General features: G+C 46.0%; 1 protein-coding gene across 2 annotated transcripts in view; it reads left to right on the top strand.

Moving 5' to 3' along the window:
• Nucleotides 1-23,380, top strand: part of NUDCD1 (NudC domain containing 1) — a 142,046-nt gene that overhangs the window by 2,642 nt on the left and 116,024 nt on the right. For both annotated transcript variants that reach the window (XM_073590192.1, XM_073590191.1), the window contains exon 2: nt 10,267-10,421. In XM_073590192.1, the coding sequence (XP_073446293.1) occupies nt 10,267-10,421 (155 nt within the window). The remainder of the gene's footprint in view (nt 1-10,266; nt 10,422-23,380) is intronic.

Genomic DNA, 23,380 nt, shown 5'->3' with positions numbered 1-23,380 from the left:
TTGGATAGTTATAACTATATTATCAACTTGAAAATGATCCTTTTATATTTGGTAACATTAACTCACACCGAATGTGATGGCTGGAAGTACTTCTCTTTTGTGCGGCTGTGATGTTAGATGGTAGTGAAGATGTTGCTACTTGCAACTACTTTTCCTGACTTGCATAGGTCTACAGCACAATTGCCTCTTTGTGTTGGTAAATTTTGTAAAGAACTGGCAGCAGTATAGGAGACACATCCCATAGGAGACACTGGGGCTGGAGCATATACATCGCATAGGAGACACTGGAGCATATACATTGCATAGGAGACACTGGTCCTGGAGCATATACATCGCATAGGAGGCACTGGGGCTGGAGCATATACATCCCATAGGAGGCCCTGGGGCATATACATCACATATCAGACACTGGGGGTGGGGCATATACATCACATAGCAGACACTGGGGGTGGGCATATACATCACATAGCAGACACTGGGGGGTGGGCATATACATCACATAGCAGACACTGAGGGTGGGGCATATACATCACATAGCAGACACTGAGGGTGGGGCATATACATCACATAGCAGACACTGGGGGTGGGGCATATACATCACATAGCAGACACTGGGGGTGGGGCATACACATCACATAGCAGACACTGGGGGTGGGGCATACACATCACATAGCAGACACTGGGGGTGGGGCATACACATCACATAGCAGACACTGGGGGTGGGGCATACACATCACATAGCAGACACTGGGGGTGGGGCATACACATCACATAGCAGACACTGGGGGTGGGGCATACACATCACATAGCAGACACTGGGGGTGGGGCATACACATCACATAGCAGACACTGGGGGTGGGGCATACACATCACATAGCAGACACTGGGGGTGGGGCATACACATCACATAGCAGACACTGGGGGTGGGGCATACACATCACATAGCAGACACTGGGGGTGGGGCATACACATCACATAGCAGACACTGGGGGTGGGGCATACACATCACATAGCAGACACTGGGGGTGGGGCATACACATCACATAGCAGACACTGGGGGTGGGGCATACACATCACATAGCAGACACTGGGGGTGGGGCATACACATCACATAGCAGACACTGGGGGTGGGGCATACACATCACATAGCAGACACTGGGGGTGGGGCATACACATCACATAGCAGACACTGGGGGTGGGGCATACACATCACATAGCAGACACTGGGGGTGGGGCATATACATCACATAGGAGGCTCTGGGGGTGGGGCATATACATCACATAGGAGACACTGGGGCCGGGGCATATACATCCCATAGGAGACACTGGGGCATATACATCACATGGCAGACACTGGGGCATATACATCACATGGCAGACACTGGGGGTGGGGCATATACATCACATAGCAGACACTGGGGGTGGGGCATATACATCACATAGCAGACACTGGGGGTGGGGCATACACATCACATAGCAGACACTGGGGGTGGGGCATACACATCACATAGCAGACACTGGGGGTGGGGCATACACATCACATAGCAGACACTGGGGGTGGGGCATACACATCACATAGCAGACACTGGGGGTGGGGCATACACATCACATAGCAGACACTGGGGGTGGGGCATACACATCACATAGCAGACACTGGGGGTGGGGCATACACATCACATAGCAGACACTGGGGGTGGGGCATACACATCACATAGCAGACACTGGGGGTGGGGCATACACATCACATAGCAGACACTGGGGGTGGGGCATACACATCACATAGCAGACACTGGGGGTGGGGCATACACATCACATAGCAGACACTGGGGGTGGGGCATACACATCACATAGCAGACACTGGGGGTGGGGCATACACATCACATAGCAGACACTGGGGGTGGGGCATATACATCACATAGCAGACACTGGGGGTGGGGCATATACATCACATAGGAGGCTCTGGGGGTGGGGCATATACATCACATAGGAGACACTGGGGCCGGGGCATATACATCCCATAGGAGACACTGGGGCATATACATCACATGGCAGACACTGGGGCATATACATCACATGGCAGACACTGGGGGTGGGGCATATACTTCACATGGCAGACACTGGGGGTGGGGCATATATATCACATAGCAGACACTGGGGGTGGGGCATATACATCACATAGGAGGCACTGAGGCTGGGGCATGTACATCACATAGGAGGCACTGGGGCTGGAGCATATACATCGCATAGGAGACACTGAGGCCGGAGTATATACATCCTGTAGGAGGCACTGGAGTATATAGCATAGGTGACACGTGCTGGCATATATACATCACAGAATACATTGCGACTGGAGCACATACATCACAGGAGACATTTGGGTCTGGTGCTACAGTTAGTATTGACACCTCTGCAATTCTGTCAGATAATACTCAGTTTCTTCCTGAAAATGATTGCAAACACAAATTCTTTGTTATTATTATCTACATTTAATTTGTCTTAAATGAAAAAACACAAAAAGAATTGTCCTAAAGCCAAATTGGATATAATTCCACACCAAACATAAAAAAGAGGGTGGACAAAAGTATTGGCACTGTGCGAAAAATCATGAGATGCTTCTCTAATTTGTGTAATTAACAGCACCTGTAACTTACCTGTGGCACCTAACAGGTGTTGGCAATAACTAAATCACACTTGCAGCTGTTGACATGGATTAAAGTTGACTCAACCTCTGTCCTGTGTCCTTGTGTGTACCACATTGAGCATGGAGAAAAGAAAGAAGACCAAAGAACTGTCTGAGGACTTGAGAAACCAAATTGTGAGGAAGCATGAGCAATCTCAAGGCTATAAGTCCCTCTCCAAAGACCTGAATGTTCCTGTGTCTACCGTGTGCAGTGTCATCAAGAAGTTTAAAGCCCATGGCACTGTGGCTAACCGCCCTAGATGTGGACGGAAAAGAAAAATTGACAAGAGATTTCAACGCAAGATTGTGCAGATGTTGGCTAAAGAACCTCGACTAACATCCAAACAAGTTCAAGCTGCCCTGCAGTCCGAGGGTACAACAGTGTCAACCCGTACTATCCGTCGGTGTCTGAATGAAAAGGGACTGTATGGTAGGAGACCCAGGAAGACCCCACTTCTCACCCCGAGACATAAAAAAGCCAGGCTGGAGTTTGCCAAAACTTACCTGAAAAAGCCTAAAACGTTTTGGAAGAATGTTCTCTGGTCAGATGAGACAAAAGTAGAGCTTTTTGGGCAAATGCATCAACATAGAATTTACAGGAGAAAAAAAGAGGCATTCAAAAAAAAAGAGCACGGTCCCTACAGTCAAACATGGTGGAGGTTCCCTGATGTTTTGGGGTTGCTTTGCTGCCTCTGGCACTGGACTGCTTGACCATGTGCATGGCATTATGAAGTCTGAAGACTACCATCAAATTTTGCAGCATAATGTAGGGCCCAGTGTGAGAAAGCTGGGTCTCCCTCAGAGGTCATGGGTCTTCCAGCAGGACAATGACCCAAAACACACTTCAAAAAGCACTAGAAAATGGTTTGAGAGAAAGCACTGGAGACTTCTAAGGTGGCCAGCAATGAGTCCAGACCTGAATCCCATAGAACACCTGTGGAGAGATCTAAAAATGGCAGTTTGGAGAAGGCACCCTTCAAATATCGGGACCTGGAGCAGTTTGCCAAAGAAGAATGGTCTAAAATTCCAGCAGAGCATTGTAAGAAACTCATTGATGGTTACCGGAAGCGGTTGGTCGCAGTTATTTTGGCTAAAGGTTGTGCAACCAAGTATTAGGCTGAGGGTGCCAATACTTTTGTCCAGCCCATTTTTGGAGTTTTGTGTGAAATGATCAATGTTTTGCTTTTTGCTTCATTCTCTTTTGCGTTTTTTCATTTAAGACAATTTAAATGAAGATAATAACACCAAAGAATTTGTGTTTGCAATCATTTTCAGGAAGAAACTGAGTATTATCTGACAGAATTGCAGGGGTGTCAATACTTTTGGCCATAACTGTATAATGGGTGGCCCGTTATACTGTATGGAGCTCTATGTGGGGCCCATTATACTCTGTAGGGATCACAGCTGGGGAAACATGTTGTGTTGCTGTCACTATACTTAACTGGTGGTACAGTAGGGTCATCATACCGTGTGTGTGGAGAATACTGTGGCGTATCATACAGTATTTGGGGGGCACTTTTGTTGCCACCATAGTTTATTATCTGTATTATTTATTCAAGTTTTTTTTTTTTTGCTTTATTTCATATTTAAATTAGGCCATTGTGCCGTATGCATTCTACTGCTCTTACATAACTGAAGTTATTGCACTATGCCTCTGTCATGATCCAGGACGGGGTTTTGTTTTTATTCCGTCCTGGTCAGACAGGGGTTAATTGTAACTGCCTCTCTCTGGTGTTTAGGCGGCTAAGCACCTAGGTCCGGCGTCGGTGATAGTTCCGGTCCCTCGGCTAGAGCAGCTGACCTAGGTTACTCTATTGTAATCGTGTTTCTCTGTATGCGTGCCCGCTATGTGTGTATGACCCGGCTTGTTCCCTGACCTGAGTTTCTGTCATTTTGGTGCTGTTTGGCTTGCTCTGGTTTCTGATCCCGTGGCTTGTCTCTGATTACTCTTCCGTTTTCCCCCCCTGTACCGCGCGCCCGTCTGGTTTTGACCTATTGGCTTGTTCCTGACCACGCGCTTGCTGTGACCTCTGGTACTTCGTATGACTGCTTGTTTGACATTTTTGCTGCCACCTGGTGGTCTTTTTGGCTGCTGCGGTGCAGGCCTGCCCTGGGAGTGTGCTATCCCTCTGCCCTTCTGTTGCCAGCAGGTGGCGCACACACACAGCCTGCATTGCAGCTGCATGACAGCCCCATCTGTGATTGTGTTTCTTTTAGTCTGATGTCTATTAGTTACAATGTGCTTTGTCAGCAGGACAGCCCAATTAAGTCTATTTCCGTATGAGAAGATTCGTTATATTTGATGATAAAGGAAAACTTCCTCAATTGTGGACAAATACCGAGGTCGACCTGCTACCTTGTCCAAGTTTTTACTTCTTTCCCTCTGTGTCTTCGCGTCTGATGTCCCTGATCTATATATCGTTCTCCAGCATCCACAGCTTTTAGTCCTCCTGTGGTCGTAGCCATGACGCCTTGTTTTTCTCTGTTCTTCTTTTGTTTTCTTCTTTTTCGCACTTTCGCTGTGCCGGTGCTATTACTGTCTATGTTGGTGCGTATGCCCAAATCTCGACGGCGCCCTCAAACGGGTGTCAGAACCCAGTGTGAAGGCAGCCTTACTATTGTGCCCTTTCTCATGGTTTCTCCATGCAGAGCCGGGTGTGTGACCCTTTAGGGTCTCTGCTGTGTCCCCCATAAGGGTAAAGGGCTTCTCCGCTGTGCGTTCAGCTGAACAGGGAAAAACCTGATAACAAATCTGTGCTATCGTTTAGCATGTTTAGATGAAGAAGGTAATGTTTTGTTTCTTTACTATTGCTCTTACTCAGTGAGTTTTCTTTAGCTGACTCACGCTCTTGTAATGTCATTTTTTTGTAGGAGATAATATATATTTTTATGATGCAGCGGCAGTACTAATTTTTCACCACCAGGTGGCAGTAAAGGACCAACTACTCTTTTCTAGCCTTGGCTGAATTTTCCGAAGTTAGGCGAGTTCTCAGGGAAGGAAGGTAACACAAGGACCGCAAGAGAGGTGGCTATCCTACAGCTCAAAGTGCGACGCTTTATCTCCTTCATGATCGAGGAATTATTAATTTTTGCACTTTGATTTTTTTTTTTTTTTTCTTCCCTTCTTACATGAGCCAAAACTTAATTTATTTTACTTTTCTGACCATGAAGTTATATGAGAGCTTATGTTTTTTATGGCATAAATTGTACCTGTCAACATAATTCTGCAGGTCAGTACGATAACAGAGATATCATGCTTGCAAATATTTTATTATTAATTCAAAACATTGAAAGAAAAAAACCAAAACAAACTTCTTTTGCTGTTTCACCATTTTCTGAGATCCGTAACTTTGAATTTTCACCAGTGGAGACTTGTGACGGCTTGTTGTTCTTTAAGTGGAGAGCTGATGTTTTTATTGGTACCGTTTTGATCACCTTTTATTGTGTGTGTGTGTGTGTGTGTGTGTGTGTGTGTGTGTGTGTGTGTGTGTATATATATATATATATATATATATATATATATATATATATATATATACACACAGTTGAAACCAGAAGTTTACATTCACTATATATAAAGACACAAATTCATGTTTTTCTCAATATCTGACATGAAATCAGAATAAGCTTTTACCATTTTAGGTCGCTTGGGATTACCATAATTTTTAACATTTGCCACATGCCTGAATAGTGAGAGAGAGAATGTTTTAAGGCATTTTTATTACTTACTGCAAAGTCAAAAGTTTACATACATTTCGTTGGTATTTGGTACCATTGCCCTTAAACCCATGTTGATGCAGTACTCGTTTTACTGTGGATAATGACACAATCTTACCAGCTTCCACCATCATCCTCACAAGGTCTTTTGCTTTGTCCTTGGGTTGATATGCACATGTCGGACCAAAGCACGTTCATCTCTGGGACACAAAACCAGGCTCCTTCCTGAGCTGTATGATGGCTGGGCATTCCCATCTTGTTTGTACCTGCATATAACATATAAACCCAGGTATAAGCCGAGGCTTCATATTAAAATATGCCCCATATGCCGCTGCTGCGATAAAAAATGACATACCTCTTATTGTTGGGGGCCAGGTGCCGGTGTCCTGAGCAGGCGGGGACATCGGCACACTATGGGGGCTAGGTGCCGCCGCTGGCCAGGCCCCCGGCCCCGGCTATCTTCACCTGTCCCCGTTCCACCGCCGCGCGCTGCTCTGTCTTCCAGGTCTCTGCAGTGACTGTTCAGGCCGCGCACTAAACATGTCATTGCGCCCTCTGACCTGAACGTCACAGCCAGAGGACCCGGAAGACACAGCCCGGCGGTGGAAAGGGGACAGGTGAATATCGCATTGCTCACCCTCCCCCAGTCCTATTCACCCTCCTGGCGCGGCTACATTTCAGTCTGGGATGGGCGCCGGCATCTGTCTTCCTGTCTTCATTCCATTGCTGAGCGGTCACATGGTACCGCTCATTAATGTAATGAATATGCGCTCCACGCCTAAAAATGTGCTGAAAATCTCGGCTTATACACGAGTATATACAGTAATTATTTGTACAGATGAACAAGGCACCTTCAGGCATCTTGAAGCCCAGACTTGTGCAAGTCCACAATTGTCTTCCTGCTCATATCTTGGCTGATTTCTTTAGACTTTCCCGTGATGCTACTCACAGACGCAGTGTGTTTCTCACCTGTGGATGTGTCTCTAATTAACTTCGGGGATTTTTGATGTTTTTGTTTATGGCTCGTTGACTAGATTTCGTCCTTGAGTCTGGTGGCGGTGGTCGAGCGTGCACAGCTCTTACAAGCTCATTCTACTAGGTCTTATAAGCGCTGATTTAAATCAGCTTGCACGATCCCGGCAAGATTTGTGCCACTTTGCTCCTCCTCCAGTGCAAAGCTGCCCCTGCCTGCAGCATTGTAGAGCGCACCGCTCCGTCCAGCAGCAATGCCGCTAGCCCGAACTGTTAACTTTTAGGAACGCACCTCCCAAACCCCATGACAATCAGGAAGTTGGGAGGCAAGATGGCACACTTAAAAGGAATCGTGAGAAAGGTGGCGGGTGTCCATTCTGCTTACAGAGAGGGGGTCCCGAACAGACGGACCCCATTCTGTGATGTTCACGTGTCCTTATAGGGCCTAAACACAAAAGGAAAAAACGTTATTTCCATAAGGTGTTAACCCTTACTGGTTAACCCTTTACTGATGGACGTTAGCTTTGATTTTCCTTGCAGCTTTCTTCTTGCTGCCAAAACTGCCGACTTTGCTGATCTGGAGCAAGAGACCGTGCCCCTTTATCAGGACGGAGTCTCTACTGACAGCAAGCAGAGATCTTGTTAATGCCGAGGTCATGTTTGCATTATATCAGCAGTGTATAGAGCCAGTTCTGTAACCCTCTGGGCGCTGTAGAGCAGTATACGGCACGTTGGCTGCACGCTTCGTCTCAGCCGTTCAGTTGTCACCACCTGCGGCACTCCGGTACGGTACTTTTATTTGGATAAAAAAAATGTCCCCCTCGAGGCTGACTCTGATTGTTACTGGACCCGGTCACGTAATTAGTGGGAATGTCTGCGCATCCCCTTCTGCATGATCTACCGTGACCCAGGGCTGATTGGAAGCGTTAGCTGCAGACATCAGCGACTCTTTCTTTTCCCGGGCGAATCATTATCTTGGCGAGTTTCCATGGTAACTGATTGCCATCTGCAGATGATAATGTGTAATTCTGGTTACTAATGTTTAATAAAGTTCTCAGGAAATTGGAACTATATCCGTCCCGGACACCAGGCCGCGACCAAAGGGGGTGTGGCTTCACCCGGACCCCGGAGTATGGACGGGTGCTCGGCACAATATGAGGAGCCCATGACCACAAATCACCTGACGGCTCCACACTTATCACCATTGTCGATGCAAGTTAGGGTTTTGGCCGGACATTTTTTCAGGAATCTAGTATTTATTTTTGGTAAGTGGGCAGCATTGGTTTACAGTAATCTATGAAAGGTCTGTAGCGGGGCTCTCCAGAGAACCAAAAAGGGTCATGGCCGGGGCCTCAGACACCCTCTCCAGCGTCACAGGGTAGTGATGGCATATTCTTTAGATGGCAGGAGAACCTTTTACGTGTATCGTTTCTCCTCAGAATAGGTTGGCATTTGATGAGCGGTGGGTGTTAGACCACTGGGATCCGGTACGATTAGCGGGACGGAGCGCTGTTATACCTGTGAGCATGGAGCTGCTGTGCACACGCCTGACCGCCGCTCCAGTAACTGGGGCTGCTGAGCGCTCTGCTCGCCTTTTACCGGCAGCCCATTAGAGAAGCAATATTGTTTGGTCCCATCAGTCGGACCCCCACCGATCAGTGAGTTATCACCTATCCAGGGGATAGGTGATAGTTTGTTTTCACTAGACTCCCCCTTTAAGTGTCAAGCATTTTTTTTTTTTAACCAGAAAATCTGCCCCACAAATTTGAGTCGCTTTTGGTACTTTAACGGTTTGTGCACACGACACCTTTTTAGCCGCCGGCGTACGTCTTTTGCCGCTGCATTTTTAAAAAATTCATTGTGATGGCTTTTGCATGAAGAATGGTCGGGTGACATCTCTTGATCTCAAAGAATGAAGCTGTGAAGGCCACGTGCACACGTTGAGTATTCGGGGGAGTTGACCTCAGTATTTGGAAATCGAGAACAAAACGTGGATTTTCGGCACTGCTGATGAGTAAGTAATGAAGGCCAGGATACAAGAACCTTACTAAATGCGTTTTTTTATTACCAACGCCTTTCGATCCTTCCTAAGGAATAAGTATGTCTACTTTGAAACGTGTGTGCACATACCTCTAAAATACTTTTTTTTTTTTTTTCTGCCTTCTGTGGCCAAATTTGTACCCTTTTTTTCCCCAGACAGAAAGGCCTTCTTTTTACGTGACTTCTGAAGACGATCCACTTCAAAATCCACATTAGAGAGTATGAAGAGTATGTAAAGCTGGTTTTCCTGTGGATTTTGAAGTGGATCCACTTCAAAAACCAAATAATGATGAGATGACTCTGAAGAATGTCTCAGTCTACACGGTAAAGCTGAACAAAAAAAAAAAAATGAAATGGAAAACAAAACAAATATGGAAATGTCAGACTCTCTGGATGTTCTGGTAACTTGTATTTAGAATTAAAATATTTTGTGTTCTGTTTGAAAAGCCACAAACTTAGTAAATTATCCTTTTGGTTATAATGGTTTTTTTTTTTTTTAAAAAAACTATAACTTTTTTATTGGAGTTGACGTCTGTAAGATTTGTCCAGTTGACCTTATTCTGGTTTATTATTACATTTCTGGACCCTGGGAAGATAAAAGGTTATTGAGATGAACTTGTTAAATTGAGTCTGCCTTCCAATTTGTATTCCCGACTTGAATGATGCGACTCTGTCGCGCACCCTGGTATATAGTGTAATCCAGCGTCTCAGCTCCTGCCGCCGCAGTGGATTGAACAGCAGGAAAATCCATTATAAAGATAATTTACAAAGTTTCCAGGCAAGATAAAAAAAAAAAAAAATACTGTATAAAAATAAATGGATTAAAAAAAAAAAAAATGTCTTCTCTTATGTTCCAGTAGTGGCAGAAGTGAAGCTCCGGGAGGATCAGTACACGCTGGACCACATGCGCGCCTACGGCATGTATAATTACCTGCACTGTGACGCGTGGTCCTCCGATAGCGTCTTCTATGTGGATCAGCTTGGCAGAGTCATGAACATCCATGTGACACTGGTAGGAATGATACAACCTTTGCATTATGTTAGTAGTTTAAGGTCTGACTTCAAATCGTTTCCTCCCCTGAATTATATGTTATCACCGTTAAATTAATAAGCACACACCCCGAGGTACCAGAGTAACAGATTACTGTAATCAAAATGTATCACAGTCACACATCACTGGAATCAGGGTATCTGCCCTTACATCGTGCTGCTCTCAGATTACATAGAAGAAACCTGCTGACAGATAATTCCCTTTTACCCCTTACCGACATACGATGTTACCATCATATGCCAGCTCCCTCACTTTGATGCAGGCTCTTTCCCTGCACATGATGGCTGATTTAATCAGCCATCATGTGCCTCTGACAGCCACGGGTGGAGTGGAGCTTTGCCCGAAGCTGCTTACCTGTTAAAGCCCTCTGTCAATGTCTGATAGCGGCACCCAACACGAGCCGACAGGGGGCCAGTCATTCCACGCTCTCATTTGATCGCTGGGCCCAGGGGTCTGCTGAATCCCCCTTCGTCCGTCATTATGATCATCCTGTGAAAGCCAGCATTCATAGGAAATTGTGATTTTCGCTACTGCTATGTACAAAGCAAGCGATCAGGCAATAGCAGCTTCAAGCCCTCTGGGGGGACTATTAAATACAGTAAAAAGTAGAACAAAAAGCGTTTAAAATATGAAAAAAGTACATTAAAGTCTGATCTATCAAAATATGCAACAAGATAATCCGATCGCTAAACGACGTAATGAGAAAAAAAAAATCCAAACCGAAGAATTATCAGGAATCGGCATTCATAGGATTACTCTTTTTCCAGATACCGTATTTTTGGATTATAAGACGCACTTTTTTTCCAATCATAATTTGGGGGGGAAAATGGGGGTGCTTCTTATAATGTGTACATACCTTATCGGCATGCTGGTGCTGCGCTGTGTCCCCGGTGGCGGTGCTGCGCTGTGTCCCCGGTGGCGGTGCTGCACTGAGATGAGATTTCAGCACTGAGGTCTCCTCTCCCGAGATCTCGGTGCCGAGATCTCCATCTGCACGTGCGCCGCCTCCCGGCTGCCATTTTCCCAGAGTCCACCGCACAGGAAACCATGGAAGAACTGACGGGGGCTCTGGCCTTTCACAAAATGTCAGCAGAGAACCCTGCAGCACCGGGGACACAGCTCAGCACCGCAGCAACACCGGAGACCTACAGCGGCGCGCCGCACACCGGAACACCCCCTCATCCCAGCCTGCGTCCTGCAGAAACGCTCCACTCTTGCCTCCTCCAGCAGCGACATTGGGAACCCGCTTCACTGCAGCCACCACCATTTTATTAAAAAAAAGCTTTTTTCCTATTTTTCTCCTCAAAATTTGGGGTGCGTCTTATAATCCAAAAAATACGGGTAATTGTGCAGTGTGAACAAGGTGCTGCTCGCCCAATGAACAAGAAAAATGTTCGTTCATCAAGTGAAATGACCTTTTGAATGTCTTTAAAAAAAAAAGAAAAACACTGGCAAAAAGATCCATTTCTGATTACGTGCACATCGTTAACGTGGTCGGCCGGTCTCAACAGAATATTAAACGACCAACGACCAGCTTCTATGTAGCTGAATGGTGATAATTTTCAGACACCAATTGTATAGTAAATGATGTGAATAAAAATGGCGTAATTGTGTTTTTGTTTTTTTTTTTTTTGTTTTTTTCCATTTTCTGTATAATAAAAGATAATGTAGAAATATAACCCTTGCACGGTGGGTTTTCTAAAAAAAAAAATGGGTTGGCTTTTAGTTGTTCCTTTACCTTAAGTGAAGAATTGCAGGAAAATCTATGCCACTTAGTGATGTTTTTTACCTGTGCGTGTAAGACTTTGCTCCAAGCTGCATGGCTCTGTATGTGTGTGTGTGCTGTACTTGTGTAATATGCATGTAATGGGTATGGGCATATTTTATATATGTGTGTGGAATGTGGAAAACTGTTCGCTAACTGACATTTGTAGAGTGACTCTGCTGCATTCTGAGGCCACCTTTGATGGAACATCGCAGAACTCCCTCACCACTGCCTTTGTCAGCTGACAACCACTTTCCTTTATGACCATGAGAAACCTGAGAGCCCGGCTATCTGAGGTGGCGTCTGTCACCAGGTTTTTGCTATGCAATCTGAGAGCAGCATAATATAGTGCAAGAGAGCCTGATTCCAGGGATGTGTCACTTATTAGGTTGTTTGTTGTAGTTTTGATACAATCAGTGTTTTATCAGCAGGAGATTATGACCGATGATTGGCAGTGCACACAGGCAGCTGACAATCAGAGGTGTGGGCAGGGTTATACACAGTTCAACATTCTGAGCACTACTACATTTATAACAGATATTCTTTCAGACTGCATCAACTAGTCCAGTAAAAGATTAATCACTGGATTCAGGCTCTGTTCCCCTACATTATCGCACCAGAAAAAATTCCTCACAAATAACTAAGATCCCTTCAAAAGTTAAATGACCCAAAAAGAGCAAATTGAACGACAAGGATCAATATATAAAATCGCAAATTTTATTATGTCACATATAAAAACTACATAGAACAACACAGTAGTCTGAAGTACCATATAATAAGGGCCGATATACAGAGAAGCATACAGGGGGTGTAGCCCGAGTAAGGTTATATACAAAGGTATGTGCCAAAATTTAGACTGCATAAATACCTAAGTTGCCCCATAAGCATACAAAGGGATATAAGGTATACCTCAAAAAGCATTCGTCAAAAGAAATGAATAGCTGTGGCATCTAGTTCGAATGAAAAAACGCCATGAAATAGAACAATGTGAATGCGATATCCCTAAGATAACCTATGTCCATAGCTGCTTAAAGTATCATATCACAGTATATCAAAAGGATGTTTACCTACAGTCATGGTGCCAATATGGGATGACCGCCTGTGAGAACACACCTCTCTTCCCCTACACTATGCTGCTTTCAGATTACATAGCAAAGCCCTGCTGACATATTCCCTTTAAGATGCTATTCCTATCTTCTTAATCCTCCTTGTAGAGCTAGCTCATTGAAATATAATAGATTCAACCATTTTATTCCTATTCCCAATGCTCCCTGTTATAGATCTAATGGTGAAATGGGATACAAATCCATAAAGTCATCTCTTAAGAAGGGATGTGTCCCCCTCACATTGTGCACTGACACATCAATTAGCTATAACTTGGGAAAGGAACAAGAGCTAGCACTTCATCTGCTTTATGGCCTCCTGCTGTGAACAGGTAATTGAAGTGGGTTATCTGCTGGAGAGCCCCTGTGCTCAGTGTATATAAGAGGCTGGGACGTGGGACTTTTCTCGCCGGGGGGAAATAAGTTTCCTCTCTCCAAAGCCATAAAGAATATTAGACACTAGGGCTCCGAGATCCAGGTATGAATATTCCCTTTTTATGTGTACGGCATAGGTCCTACAGTTATAGGAGACTTATTTTGGGCGTCGTGACAAAGTGGCGTAACAGATATCTTATGAAAGTATAAAATTGTTTAACACCTATAATAAACAGAATAAAGGAAAAAAAAAATTCAGATTCCAGCATTGCTATTTTTCGGTAAAAATTTCACCGCTTACAAAAATGCAATAAAAAGAATAAGTTATCAAAATATAGTATATACTCTACATGGGGCAAACTCCCTCTCGCCACACAAGAAATAATCCCTCATGCAGCTTCATGAACAAATAAATAAAAGAGCAGTTGCAGGTCTCAGAAAATGGCGGCAGAAGCCAAATTCGTTTTTTCTTTTTTTTTTTATAACCACTAAAACAGGAAACACAGTCTTCAGATTTGGTCTCGCTGTAATCGCACTAATCCAAAAAACCACAAAGTGAACACCAGAAAAAAAAAACCTAAAAACAATGCAGAAATTGCTTTTTTTTTTCTCCACTTGGTATTACCACGTTTTGGAATTTTCCCCCCCCCCCCCCCCCATTTTTCAGTAAATCGTATGGTAAAATAATTGGTGTCGTTCAAAACTGCAACTAGCGTTGAAAATGCCTAGCCCCTGACACAGCTGCACACACTAAATAAAAAGGTTAGGACTCTTGAAAGAAGGACTGGAGCAAAGAAAAAAAGTGCAAAAGCGAAGAATTCTAAACAAATGAAAGCACTCCAGCCTCATCAGGTCTAATGGATCTGTTTCATTATTTTCACTAAGTATAGTAAAATCTACTGACAGATCTGCTATGGGGGAGGATAGCGGGAGTCTGTTTTTATGTTGCGCCGTCACTTTAAGGCATGCAGCCCGAGCAAAATAACATGTTTGTTTTTCCTAATAATTGGAAGACTAAGCGTAACATATCTATGGGCAGAAAGGATGTACTCGAGAGTAAGGCTGCTGAAGGGTCTTAAAAGCCAGCACTTGATGCGCACTCTCGTTTCCCCTCGGCAATAATCTTGCCTATTTTGTGCTCCTTGTTTTGTGCTGCCTCCCGGTATCGCGCAGCGGAGATGTAGCGTGCCTACCGTAATACAGGTTCGGATGTTCTCATAGAGATGAGACTCCCGGCTAATGGGGTTTTTTTTTTTTTTTCCCTGTAAATGTACTAGTAGATGTGCAGAGCGTGTGCCGTAAGCGAGTCCCGGTGACTCTACTCTCGGTGGTCATTAGACGATAATCAATCTTTTACCGTCTCTTCCTCACTTTGTTGCAGATCTTGCGTTACAAAAAAAAAATGTTTTTGTTTTTCTTGTTTTTTTTTTTCCTCATCATTGCGTAGAGCTTCTAACACACTATCAAGAAAATATTGTTTGTTGGTCTTTGGCCGCTAGATTTGAGATTTTAGAAAAACTAATTGTTGACCTCGTATCGAAAGCTCCTCAAGAAAACGTGGAAAAATAGAATTTATTGTGCAGGATTTTTTTTTTAGTTTTAGTTCATCCTTTAATTCGACCTGAAATTTTCTCAACGGGCGAAACATTGTAGAGTGGACCCAACTTCGAGGTGTTCTTTTCCTGCTAAATAGCTCATTGGTGTTTTTTTTTTTTTTTTTTTTTTTTTTTTCTTTTTTGTCATGCCGAACAACTTGAACAATTGGGCAGAGGGGAACGGTAATTTGTAAAGTGTCGCCTGTAAAGACAATGCTCTTCTTTAGAAGTTTCTATTCTTTAAAGAGCTTGTTTCCAAGACTCGTCCTCTTCCAGCCTTCTCCTTTGAGCTTGAATGTTCTCTTAGACCTAGTCCTTCCAGTAGCGTGCCAAGAGGTTGACACTGAGGAAAGTTTTAGGAATTTGGCCACGTGTGGACTGAGACAGAAATGCAGCTAAAGAAAAGGCCAGGGGTCAGTCAATATTGGGGTTGGAACAACTTCCACAAGATAAGACAGGTTTGTAATGAAGGTGTGACCCTCACCCACAAAGCCCTCCATGGCTCAGCACCACCCTACATCTCCTCCCTTGTTTCAGTATACCACCCTACCCGCGCCCTCCGTTCTGCTGATGACCTGAGGTTAGCATCCTCAATAATCAGAACCTCCCACTCCCGTCTCCAAGACTTCACACGTGCTGCGACAATTCTTTGGAATGCACTTCCCAGGTCAATACGATTAGTCCCCAATCCTCACAATTTTAAGCGTGCCCTGAAAACGCATTTATTCAGACTGGCCTATCGTCTCAACACATTAACCTAATCTATCCCTGTGTGGCACAGCCAAAAGTTTTACCCTAACCATGTTCCCCGCATCATGTTCCCTCATGCTTTATACATCCATTAGCCCTCTGTGTCTGTACTGTTACACACCTAACATTATGGCTGGTCCATACAATCAGGGCAACTGTTACCACCCACCTTTCGTGTCTCCCTCTTTCCTCAAAGACTGTAAGCTTGTGAGCAGGACCCTCACTCCTCTTGGTATTTGTTATAATCTACTGTATGTGATTATTGTTATGCTGTAATGTATATTTTCTGTACAAATCCCCTCTGAAATGTAAAGTGCTGCGGAATATGTCGGCGCTATAAAAATAACATTTATTATTATTATTAATCCAAGGTCAAAGTCAAGATCAGAAGCAAAATAAAAATGAATAGTAATTATAGCCAAATCAAAGGGTGGAACCTTAGTTGAGATACCATGTGAAAAGCTGGAGTCCCTTTTTTTTATAGATTACCAGGATTGGCACCAATCGAACACAATGGTTGCTTTGGCAACCTGAGGCAACTTGCCTTACAGAGGAGGAAAACCACAACTGGCTCCAGCAAGGCACGCCATAGAACATAATACATCGCCAGAGTGAAGGCCAAGGTGTAGCAGGTGCTGGTGGAGATCAGCCGTTGTAACGACGCAAGGCGATCAATACATTGACTTGAATCAGAGTGCAGCTACCCGTATGCTGTCGATGGCGATTGGCTGAACCATCGTTCGGCTGTCCGCTATGTATCCCGCCTCCACCATACACAGGAATGCTGAATTTTGCAACGCTCCTGTGTTCTCTATGAGAGATCACATTCATGAGTCATCTGGAAATCCCTGATCTCCCCTGCAAATAAATAGGATCGGGTGATTGATTTCCAGCCGCCAGCTCCTTTTGTTCTCGACATAACTAAATGCTCAGATGATCATGCCGAAATCGCCGGCTTCATGCAGCATTTTTCTAATTCTCACTACACTTTATAAGCTGTGCAGCCCCTTGAACTTCCCTTTTGATGGTCTATGATGGCGCCCTGGAAGACCACACACTAGTAATCAATGGAGAATGACGGAAATATAAAAAAAAAAAATTTCTAGCCAAATATTCTGTATCTGAAAAGTGTTAAGTTTATTTATAGTTTTGTTATTATCTGGTACAATGACCCGTCCATATGCAGCGTTTTGTGTGCATCTGCGTTCTGCTCGGCATGAGAGCCTATCATGGAAGCGATGCTTCAGAGCGTGTGCAGTACAGGGCAGCGCGAGCGTCTCCGGAGCCATATGCGTCTGCAGCGGACGATGAAGAGCTGCTGACAGCTTGGGCTCGTTTGCCATCCTTATCTTTTTCTGGCTATGTGGCTTTTTGTTTATTGTGATGTGACTTGGAGCTTATGAATATTCAGACGTCATCTTCTGTGTGCAAAGCTTTGTTTTTCTTCCAGTTAGAGGTCCATATTAACTCACAGTGGTCTAGGCTTTCTGGTTTTAAATCTGATTTTTTCTGTTAAAGGAACATGTTGATCCCTTTTGGAATTTGGCCACTTACCTTTAAAAGTAAATAGATATGAGGTATTATGTGGTCTTTGCCCGGTGTAAACCTGCAAGTTTAAATGTTTTTCCACAATTAGAAGCAGAAATTTGTGATACTTCTGAAGCAGCGCTGCCTCTTGTATTAGATCAGATGGATGGGGTGGACAGAGGCGTAGGCAGACTCTTCTCACCTTAGCAATCCTGGTATCTCCAGTATTACATCAGAAAGACAGGATGGACAGCAGTGTGAGCAGCCTCTTCTTACCTAATCACCCCTGGCATCTTCAGATCAAATAGATATGGTGAACAGCAGTGTAAGCAGCGGCTTGGCTCAGCACTCCTGGTATCTTCAGTATTAGATCACAGAAACAAGGTAGGCAGCAGTGGAAGCAGTCTCTTCTTACCACAATACCTCAGTTTTCTCAGGTATTAGATCAGAATTTCCACAGGGAGTACATTTTCAGACACATGAACTTAGGGGGCTAAGATTCCTACTACACATTGTATTTCTAGAACAAGAGCCTCCTCTCCTGTTTTTCTCTCTTTAACTCTCTTCTTCCTCTTTATCTCCTTCCTCTCTCGCCCTCTCTCTCGCGCTCGCTCTCCTTCCTCTCTCGCGCTCGCTCTCCTTCCTCTCTCGCGCTCGCTCTCCTTCCTCTCTCGCGCTCGCTCTCCTTCCTCTCTCGCGCTCGCTCTCCTTCCCCTCTCGCGCTCGCTCTCCTTCCCCTCTCGCGCTCGCTCTCCTTCCCCTCTCGCGCTCGCTCTCCTTCCCCTCTCGCGCTCGCTCTCCTTCCCCTCTCGCGCTCGCTCTCCTTCCCCTCTCGCGCTCGCTCTCCTTCCCCTCTCGCGCTCGCTCTCCTTCCCCTCTCGCGCTCGCTCTCCTTCCTCTCTCGCGCTCGCTCTCCTTCCTCTCTCGCGCTCGCTCTCCTTCCTCTCTCGCGCTCGCTCTCCTTCCTCTCTCGCGCTCGCTCTCCTTCCTCTCTCGCGCTCGCTCTCCTTCCTCTCTCGCGCTCGCTCTCCTTCCTCTCTCGCGCTCGCTCTCCTTCCTCTCTCGCGCTCGCTCTCCTTCCTCTCTCGCGCTCGCTCTCCTTCCTCTCTCGCGCTCGCTCTCCTTCCTCTCTCGCGCTCGCTCTCCTTCCTCTCTCGCGCTCGCTCTCCTTCCTCTCTCGCGCTCGCTCTCCTTCCTCTCTCGCGCTCGCGCTCTCTAAGCTTATGTCAACCCCTGAAGAAGAAGTGGTTCACACTTTGAAACGCGTAGGAAATTAAATGGTCAAATTTCTCACATTGTGGTGATTTCATTCCGGTCAAGCAGCGCACAGCAAGCCCGAGAATAACTTTATATCCTTAAGGATTTGCATTGGAGGTTACGCAGTGGACCTTCGGGCGTGCAGCAAGCTGACGGCGAGTCTATATGCTTATACCTCTCCTGGAAAGGGTGAGTAGACTTTTTTCATATCTATTCCATTTATCACCAGATAAGACCCTATTGCGCTCTTTTGTTTCCTAGTTTCATTATATTAGTCCTTCCTCTCTCGCGCGCTCTCTCTCCCTCCTCTCTCGCGCGCTCTCTCTCCCTCCTCTCTCGCGCGCTCTCTCTCCCTCCTCTCTCGCGCGCTCTCTCTCCCTCCTCTCTCGCGCGCTCTCTCTCCCTCCTCTCTCGCGCGCTCTCTCTCCCTCCTCTCTCGCGCGCTCTCTCTCCCTCCTCTCTCGCGCGCTCTCTCTCCCTCCTCTCTCGCGCGCTCTCTCTCCCTCCTCTCTCGCGCGCTCTCTCTCCCTCCTCTCTCGCGCGCTCTCTCTCCCTCCTCTCTCGCGCGCTCTCTCTCCCTCCTCTCTCGCGCGCTCTCTTTCCTTCCTCTCTGGCGCGCTCTCTTTCCTTCCTCTCTGGCGCGCTCTCTTTCCTTCCTCTCTGGCGCGCTCTCTTTCCTTCCTCTCTGGCGCGCTCTCTTTCCTTCCTCTCTGGCGCGCTCTCTTTCCTTCCTCTCTGGCGCGCTCTCTCTCCTTCCTCTCTGGCGCGCTCTCTCTCTCTCCTTCCTCTCTTGCGCGCTCTCTCTCTCTCCTTCCTCTCTTGCGCGCTCTCTCTCTCTCCTTCCTCTCTTGCGCGCTCTCTCTCTCTCCTTCCTCTCTTGCGCGCTCTCTCTCTCTCCTTCCTCTCTTGCGCGCTCTCTCTCTCTCCTTCCTCTCTTGCGCGCTCTCTCTCTCTCCTTCCTCTCTTGCGCGCTCTCTCTCTCTCCTTCCTCTCTTGCGCGCTCTCTCTCTCTCCTTCCTCTCTTGCGCGCTCTCTCTCTCTCCTTCCTCTCTTGCGCGCTCTCTCTCTCTCCTTCCTCTCTTGCGCGCTCTCTCTCTCTCCTTCCTCTCTTGCGCGCTCTCTCTCTCTCCTTCCTCTCTTGCGCGCTCTCTCTCTCTCCTTCCTCTCTTGCGCGCTCTCTCTCTCTCCTTCCTCTCTCGCGCGCTCTCTCTCTCTCCTTCCTCTCTTTTTATGTCTGTACAAAAGGTGAAAGTCACTAGTAATTTGATTTTTATTTTACTTTTTTTTTCTATTCTTGTTTAATGCAAGTTTCATGTTTGGAAAAGTCAATAATGGCGTTTATGTCAGCTCCTCATGAGAGGACCAGAATGATTGATTCTGTTACAGGTGACATGATGTCTTTCTGCAAATGTTTAAAACCTGTTTTGTGCTCCCATATCGGGTCAGCGAGCACGGGGTCCTTCTGGTGGATTACACATGGTGACGTGTAGCCATTGCGGCTGAGAGGACTCCTATTGTTAATTCCCGGCTGACCACTGCGCTATTGATTTGTCAGACAATCTTGGAACTGTTTAAGAGCCGCGGAGAGAGAAAGTTTTGCCTGTCATCATTTTGCATTTAGAGATGCCCCCGCTCATCCACAGCTGGGGCGAGCGACTAATGGGTCACAGAATGGATTGGGGAACATTAAGGCTTATGTGCACACGCTGCGGTTCCGCTGCGGTTTTGGCTGCAGCAGTTCTGCAGACAGTGTACAGTAGCATGTTATCCTATGGGATTTACATTCTGCTGTGCACATGCCGTGGATTTTTATCTGCGGAAAAGCTGCGGTTTTGAATCCGCAGAAAGAAATAACATGTCACTTCTTTTCTGCGGATTCTGCTGCGGTTTCCTATCTCCTCCATTGTAGGGGTGATAAACAGCAGGGAAAACCGCAGCCTTAATAGCCAGCACTTTCTATGGCCCGGCATGTGAATACTTATAAAGCCCAAGTTTGCCTTTTTGCTTATCTCATTTTTAAGGGATTTATTTTTTTTGGGGGGGGGCTACTAAAACCAGTGTTCTGTGTAGGAAAGGAAAAAGAAGTTCCAGCGCCAGGAATGGAAAATTAAAAATCCATTCTATTGTGCCATTGCATATTAAAATTCCAGCAGGTACAGCATATCTGTCAGATGACTACAGAACAACGCGTTTCGACGCCTCAGGTCTTAAGATAATAAAATGGATTTTTAATTTTCCATTCCTGGCGCTGGAACTTCTTTTTTCTTTCCTATTATTGATTGACTGCCTAGTCAAATCCGTGCGCAGGATCTGGATCCTACCAGCAAGGCAGTGCGGTGAGCTGGATTAATTTCTCTTTTTTTATTTATAGTGTTCTGTGTAGGTGTAGCAGACATTATTTTTTTATTTTAGATTTTGTAGCTCAAAAAATGCCAGGGATTATCAGAGTTTACAGAGCAAGGATCAGACTGCGCTCATACTCTATATTGTGCGTAGCGTTCCCAGTCTTGGGGACCATGATGGACGGACTTGTCAGATTACCTAATTTCACTTAGTCACCTTAATTTTGGATTTTTTTCACCCTGTGAGCCACAACCCCTTTACCACCTACCCACAGGATAGGCGATAACTAGTGGTGAGTGAACGTGCTGGGGTAAGGTGTTATCCGCCATGTTCGGGTACCAACAGAGTGACTTCGGCGTGCTCGAAAAATATGTTTGAGTCCCCGCGGCTGCATGTCACGCAGCTGTCAACCAGCCAGATCTCTCTTATCCCTGTCTATCCATATGTAAAACAGGTGGCATACAGACCGCACATGGACCAATATAAGTCAAAGTGGTTTACATGGACTTTTTTTACACACTGACCAATGGAAATAAATCGCAGCTTGTATTGCTTTGAACAGTTTATTTCAGATCCGATTTCTCCCATTCTAAGTCAATGGGTGCCCAAAAAATGGATCCCACATACAGGTCACCATCCGTATGGCATGCGCACTTCTGCTCCATTTTAAAGGGGATAAAAGTGCCCTGTTGGGAATAAAAATTCCCAATTCTTCCAATTGGTGAATTAGACTGCCACGATCAATAAATAATCCTGCGGATAGGGACCTGGTCTGATCATCTCCTGGCGGGGAGTATACAGACATTACAGCACGGGATCACTAGTGATTCTTTCTTTGAGGTAAAACATTGTTTAAAAAATAGTCATGGAAATGTTTTACCTCCCATGAAGAATCTGCTGTGATCCCGGCTGTCCTGTCTGTATACTCTCTTTTCCTTCCTCCCCTCCCCAGGAGCTGTGGTATGATCAGACCAGGTTCCCATACGGTCAGACACGGCCATTACACAGGACACAGCAGGGACACATTTATAAGATTATCTCGGCACAGGAACATTTTATTTAAACACATCCAAGTGTGGAAATTTATTATTATTCCATGATCTATTGAGTAACATGAACTTTTGTTTGTGTGAAAACCCCTTGAAGTTATTACATTGCGCCAGCAGTGCTCAGCTCCCTACACTTCACACACTGGAGCAGCACAGCGGAGGAGCGGGGCTAGGTGGATAGCTTTATTTTTTTTTAAAGTGTCAGTACTTATTGGAAACTATGGGCACATCATACTGTGGAAGGAGAGAGGGTGGCTCTGCGAGGACATCATGTGGTTTGGAATGGCTGGGAGGAGACATCATGTTGTGTGGGACCATCATACTGCATGTGTGGGGTTATCACACTGTGGGGGGCTTTGTGAGGACATCATGTGGTTTGGAATGGCTGGGAGGAGACATCATGTTGTGTGGGACCATCATACTGCGTAGAGGGGCTGTGTTGGGTTATCACACTGTGGGAGGCTTTGTGAGGACATCATGCTGCGTGGGGGGCTTTGTGAGGACATCATGCTGCGTGGGGGGCTTTGTGAGGACATCATGCTGCGTGGGGGGGCTGTGTGAGGTTATCACACTGTGGGAGGCTTTGTGAGGACATCATGCTGCGTGGGGGGCTTTGTGAGGACATCATGCTGCGTGGGGGGCTTTGTGAGGACATCATGCTGCGTGGGGGGCTGTGTGAGGTTATCACACTGTGGGAGGCTTTGTGAGGACATCATGCTGCGTGGGGGGGCTGTGTGAGGTTATCACACTGTGGGAGGCTTTGTGAGGACATCATGCTGCGTGGGGGGCTTTGTGAGGACATCATGCTGTGTGGGGGGGCTGTGTGAGGTTATCACACTGTGGGGGGCTTTGTGAGGACATCTTGCTGTGTAGGGGGGCTGTGTGACGTTATCACACTGTGGGGGGCTTTGTGAGGACATCATGCTGTGTGGGGGGGCTGTGTGACGTTATCACACTGTGGGGGGCTTTGTGAGGTCATCATGCTGCGTGGGGGCTTTGTGAGGACATCATGCTGTGTGGGGGGCTGTGTGAGGTTATCACACTGTGGGGGGCTTTGTGAGGTCATCATGCTGCGTGGGGGCTTTGTGAGGATATCATGCTGTGTGGGGGGCTTTGTGAGGTCATCATGCTGATTGTGAGGACATCATGCTGCATG

The sequence above is a fragment of the Dendrobates tinctorius genome, unplaced genomic scaffold (assembly GCF_039654945.1).
Source record: "Dendrobates tinctorius isolate UK_male_01 unplaced genomic scaffold, ASM3965494v1 ptg000116l, whole genome shotgun sequence".
Taxonomy (NCBI): Eukaryota; Metazoa; Chordata; class Amphibia; order Anura; family Dendrobatidae; genus Dendrobates; species Dendrobates tinctorius.
This window is presented reverse-complemented; position numbering and strand designations above follow the sequence as displayed.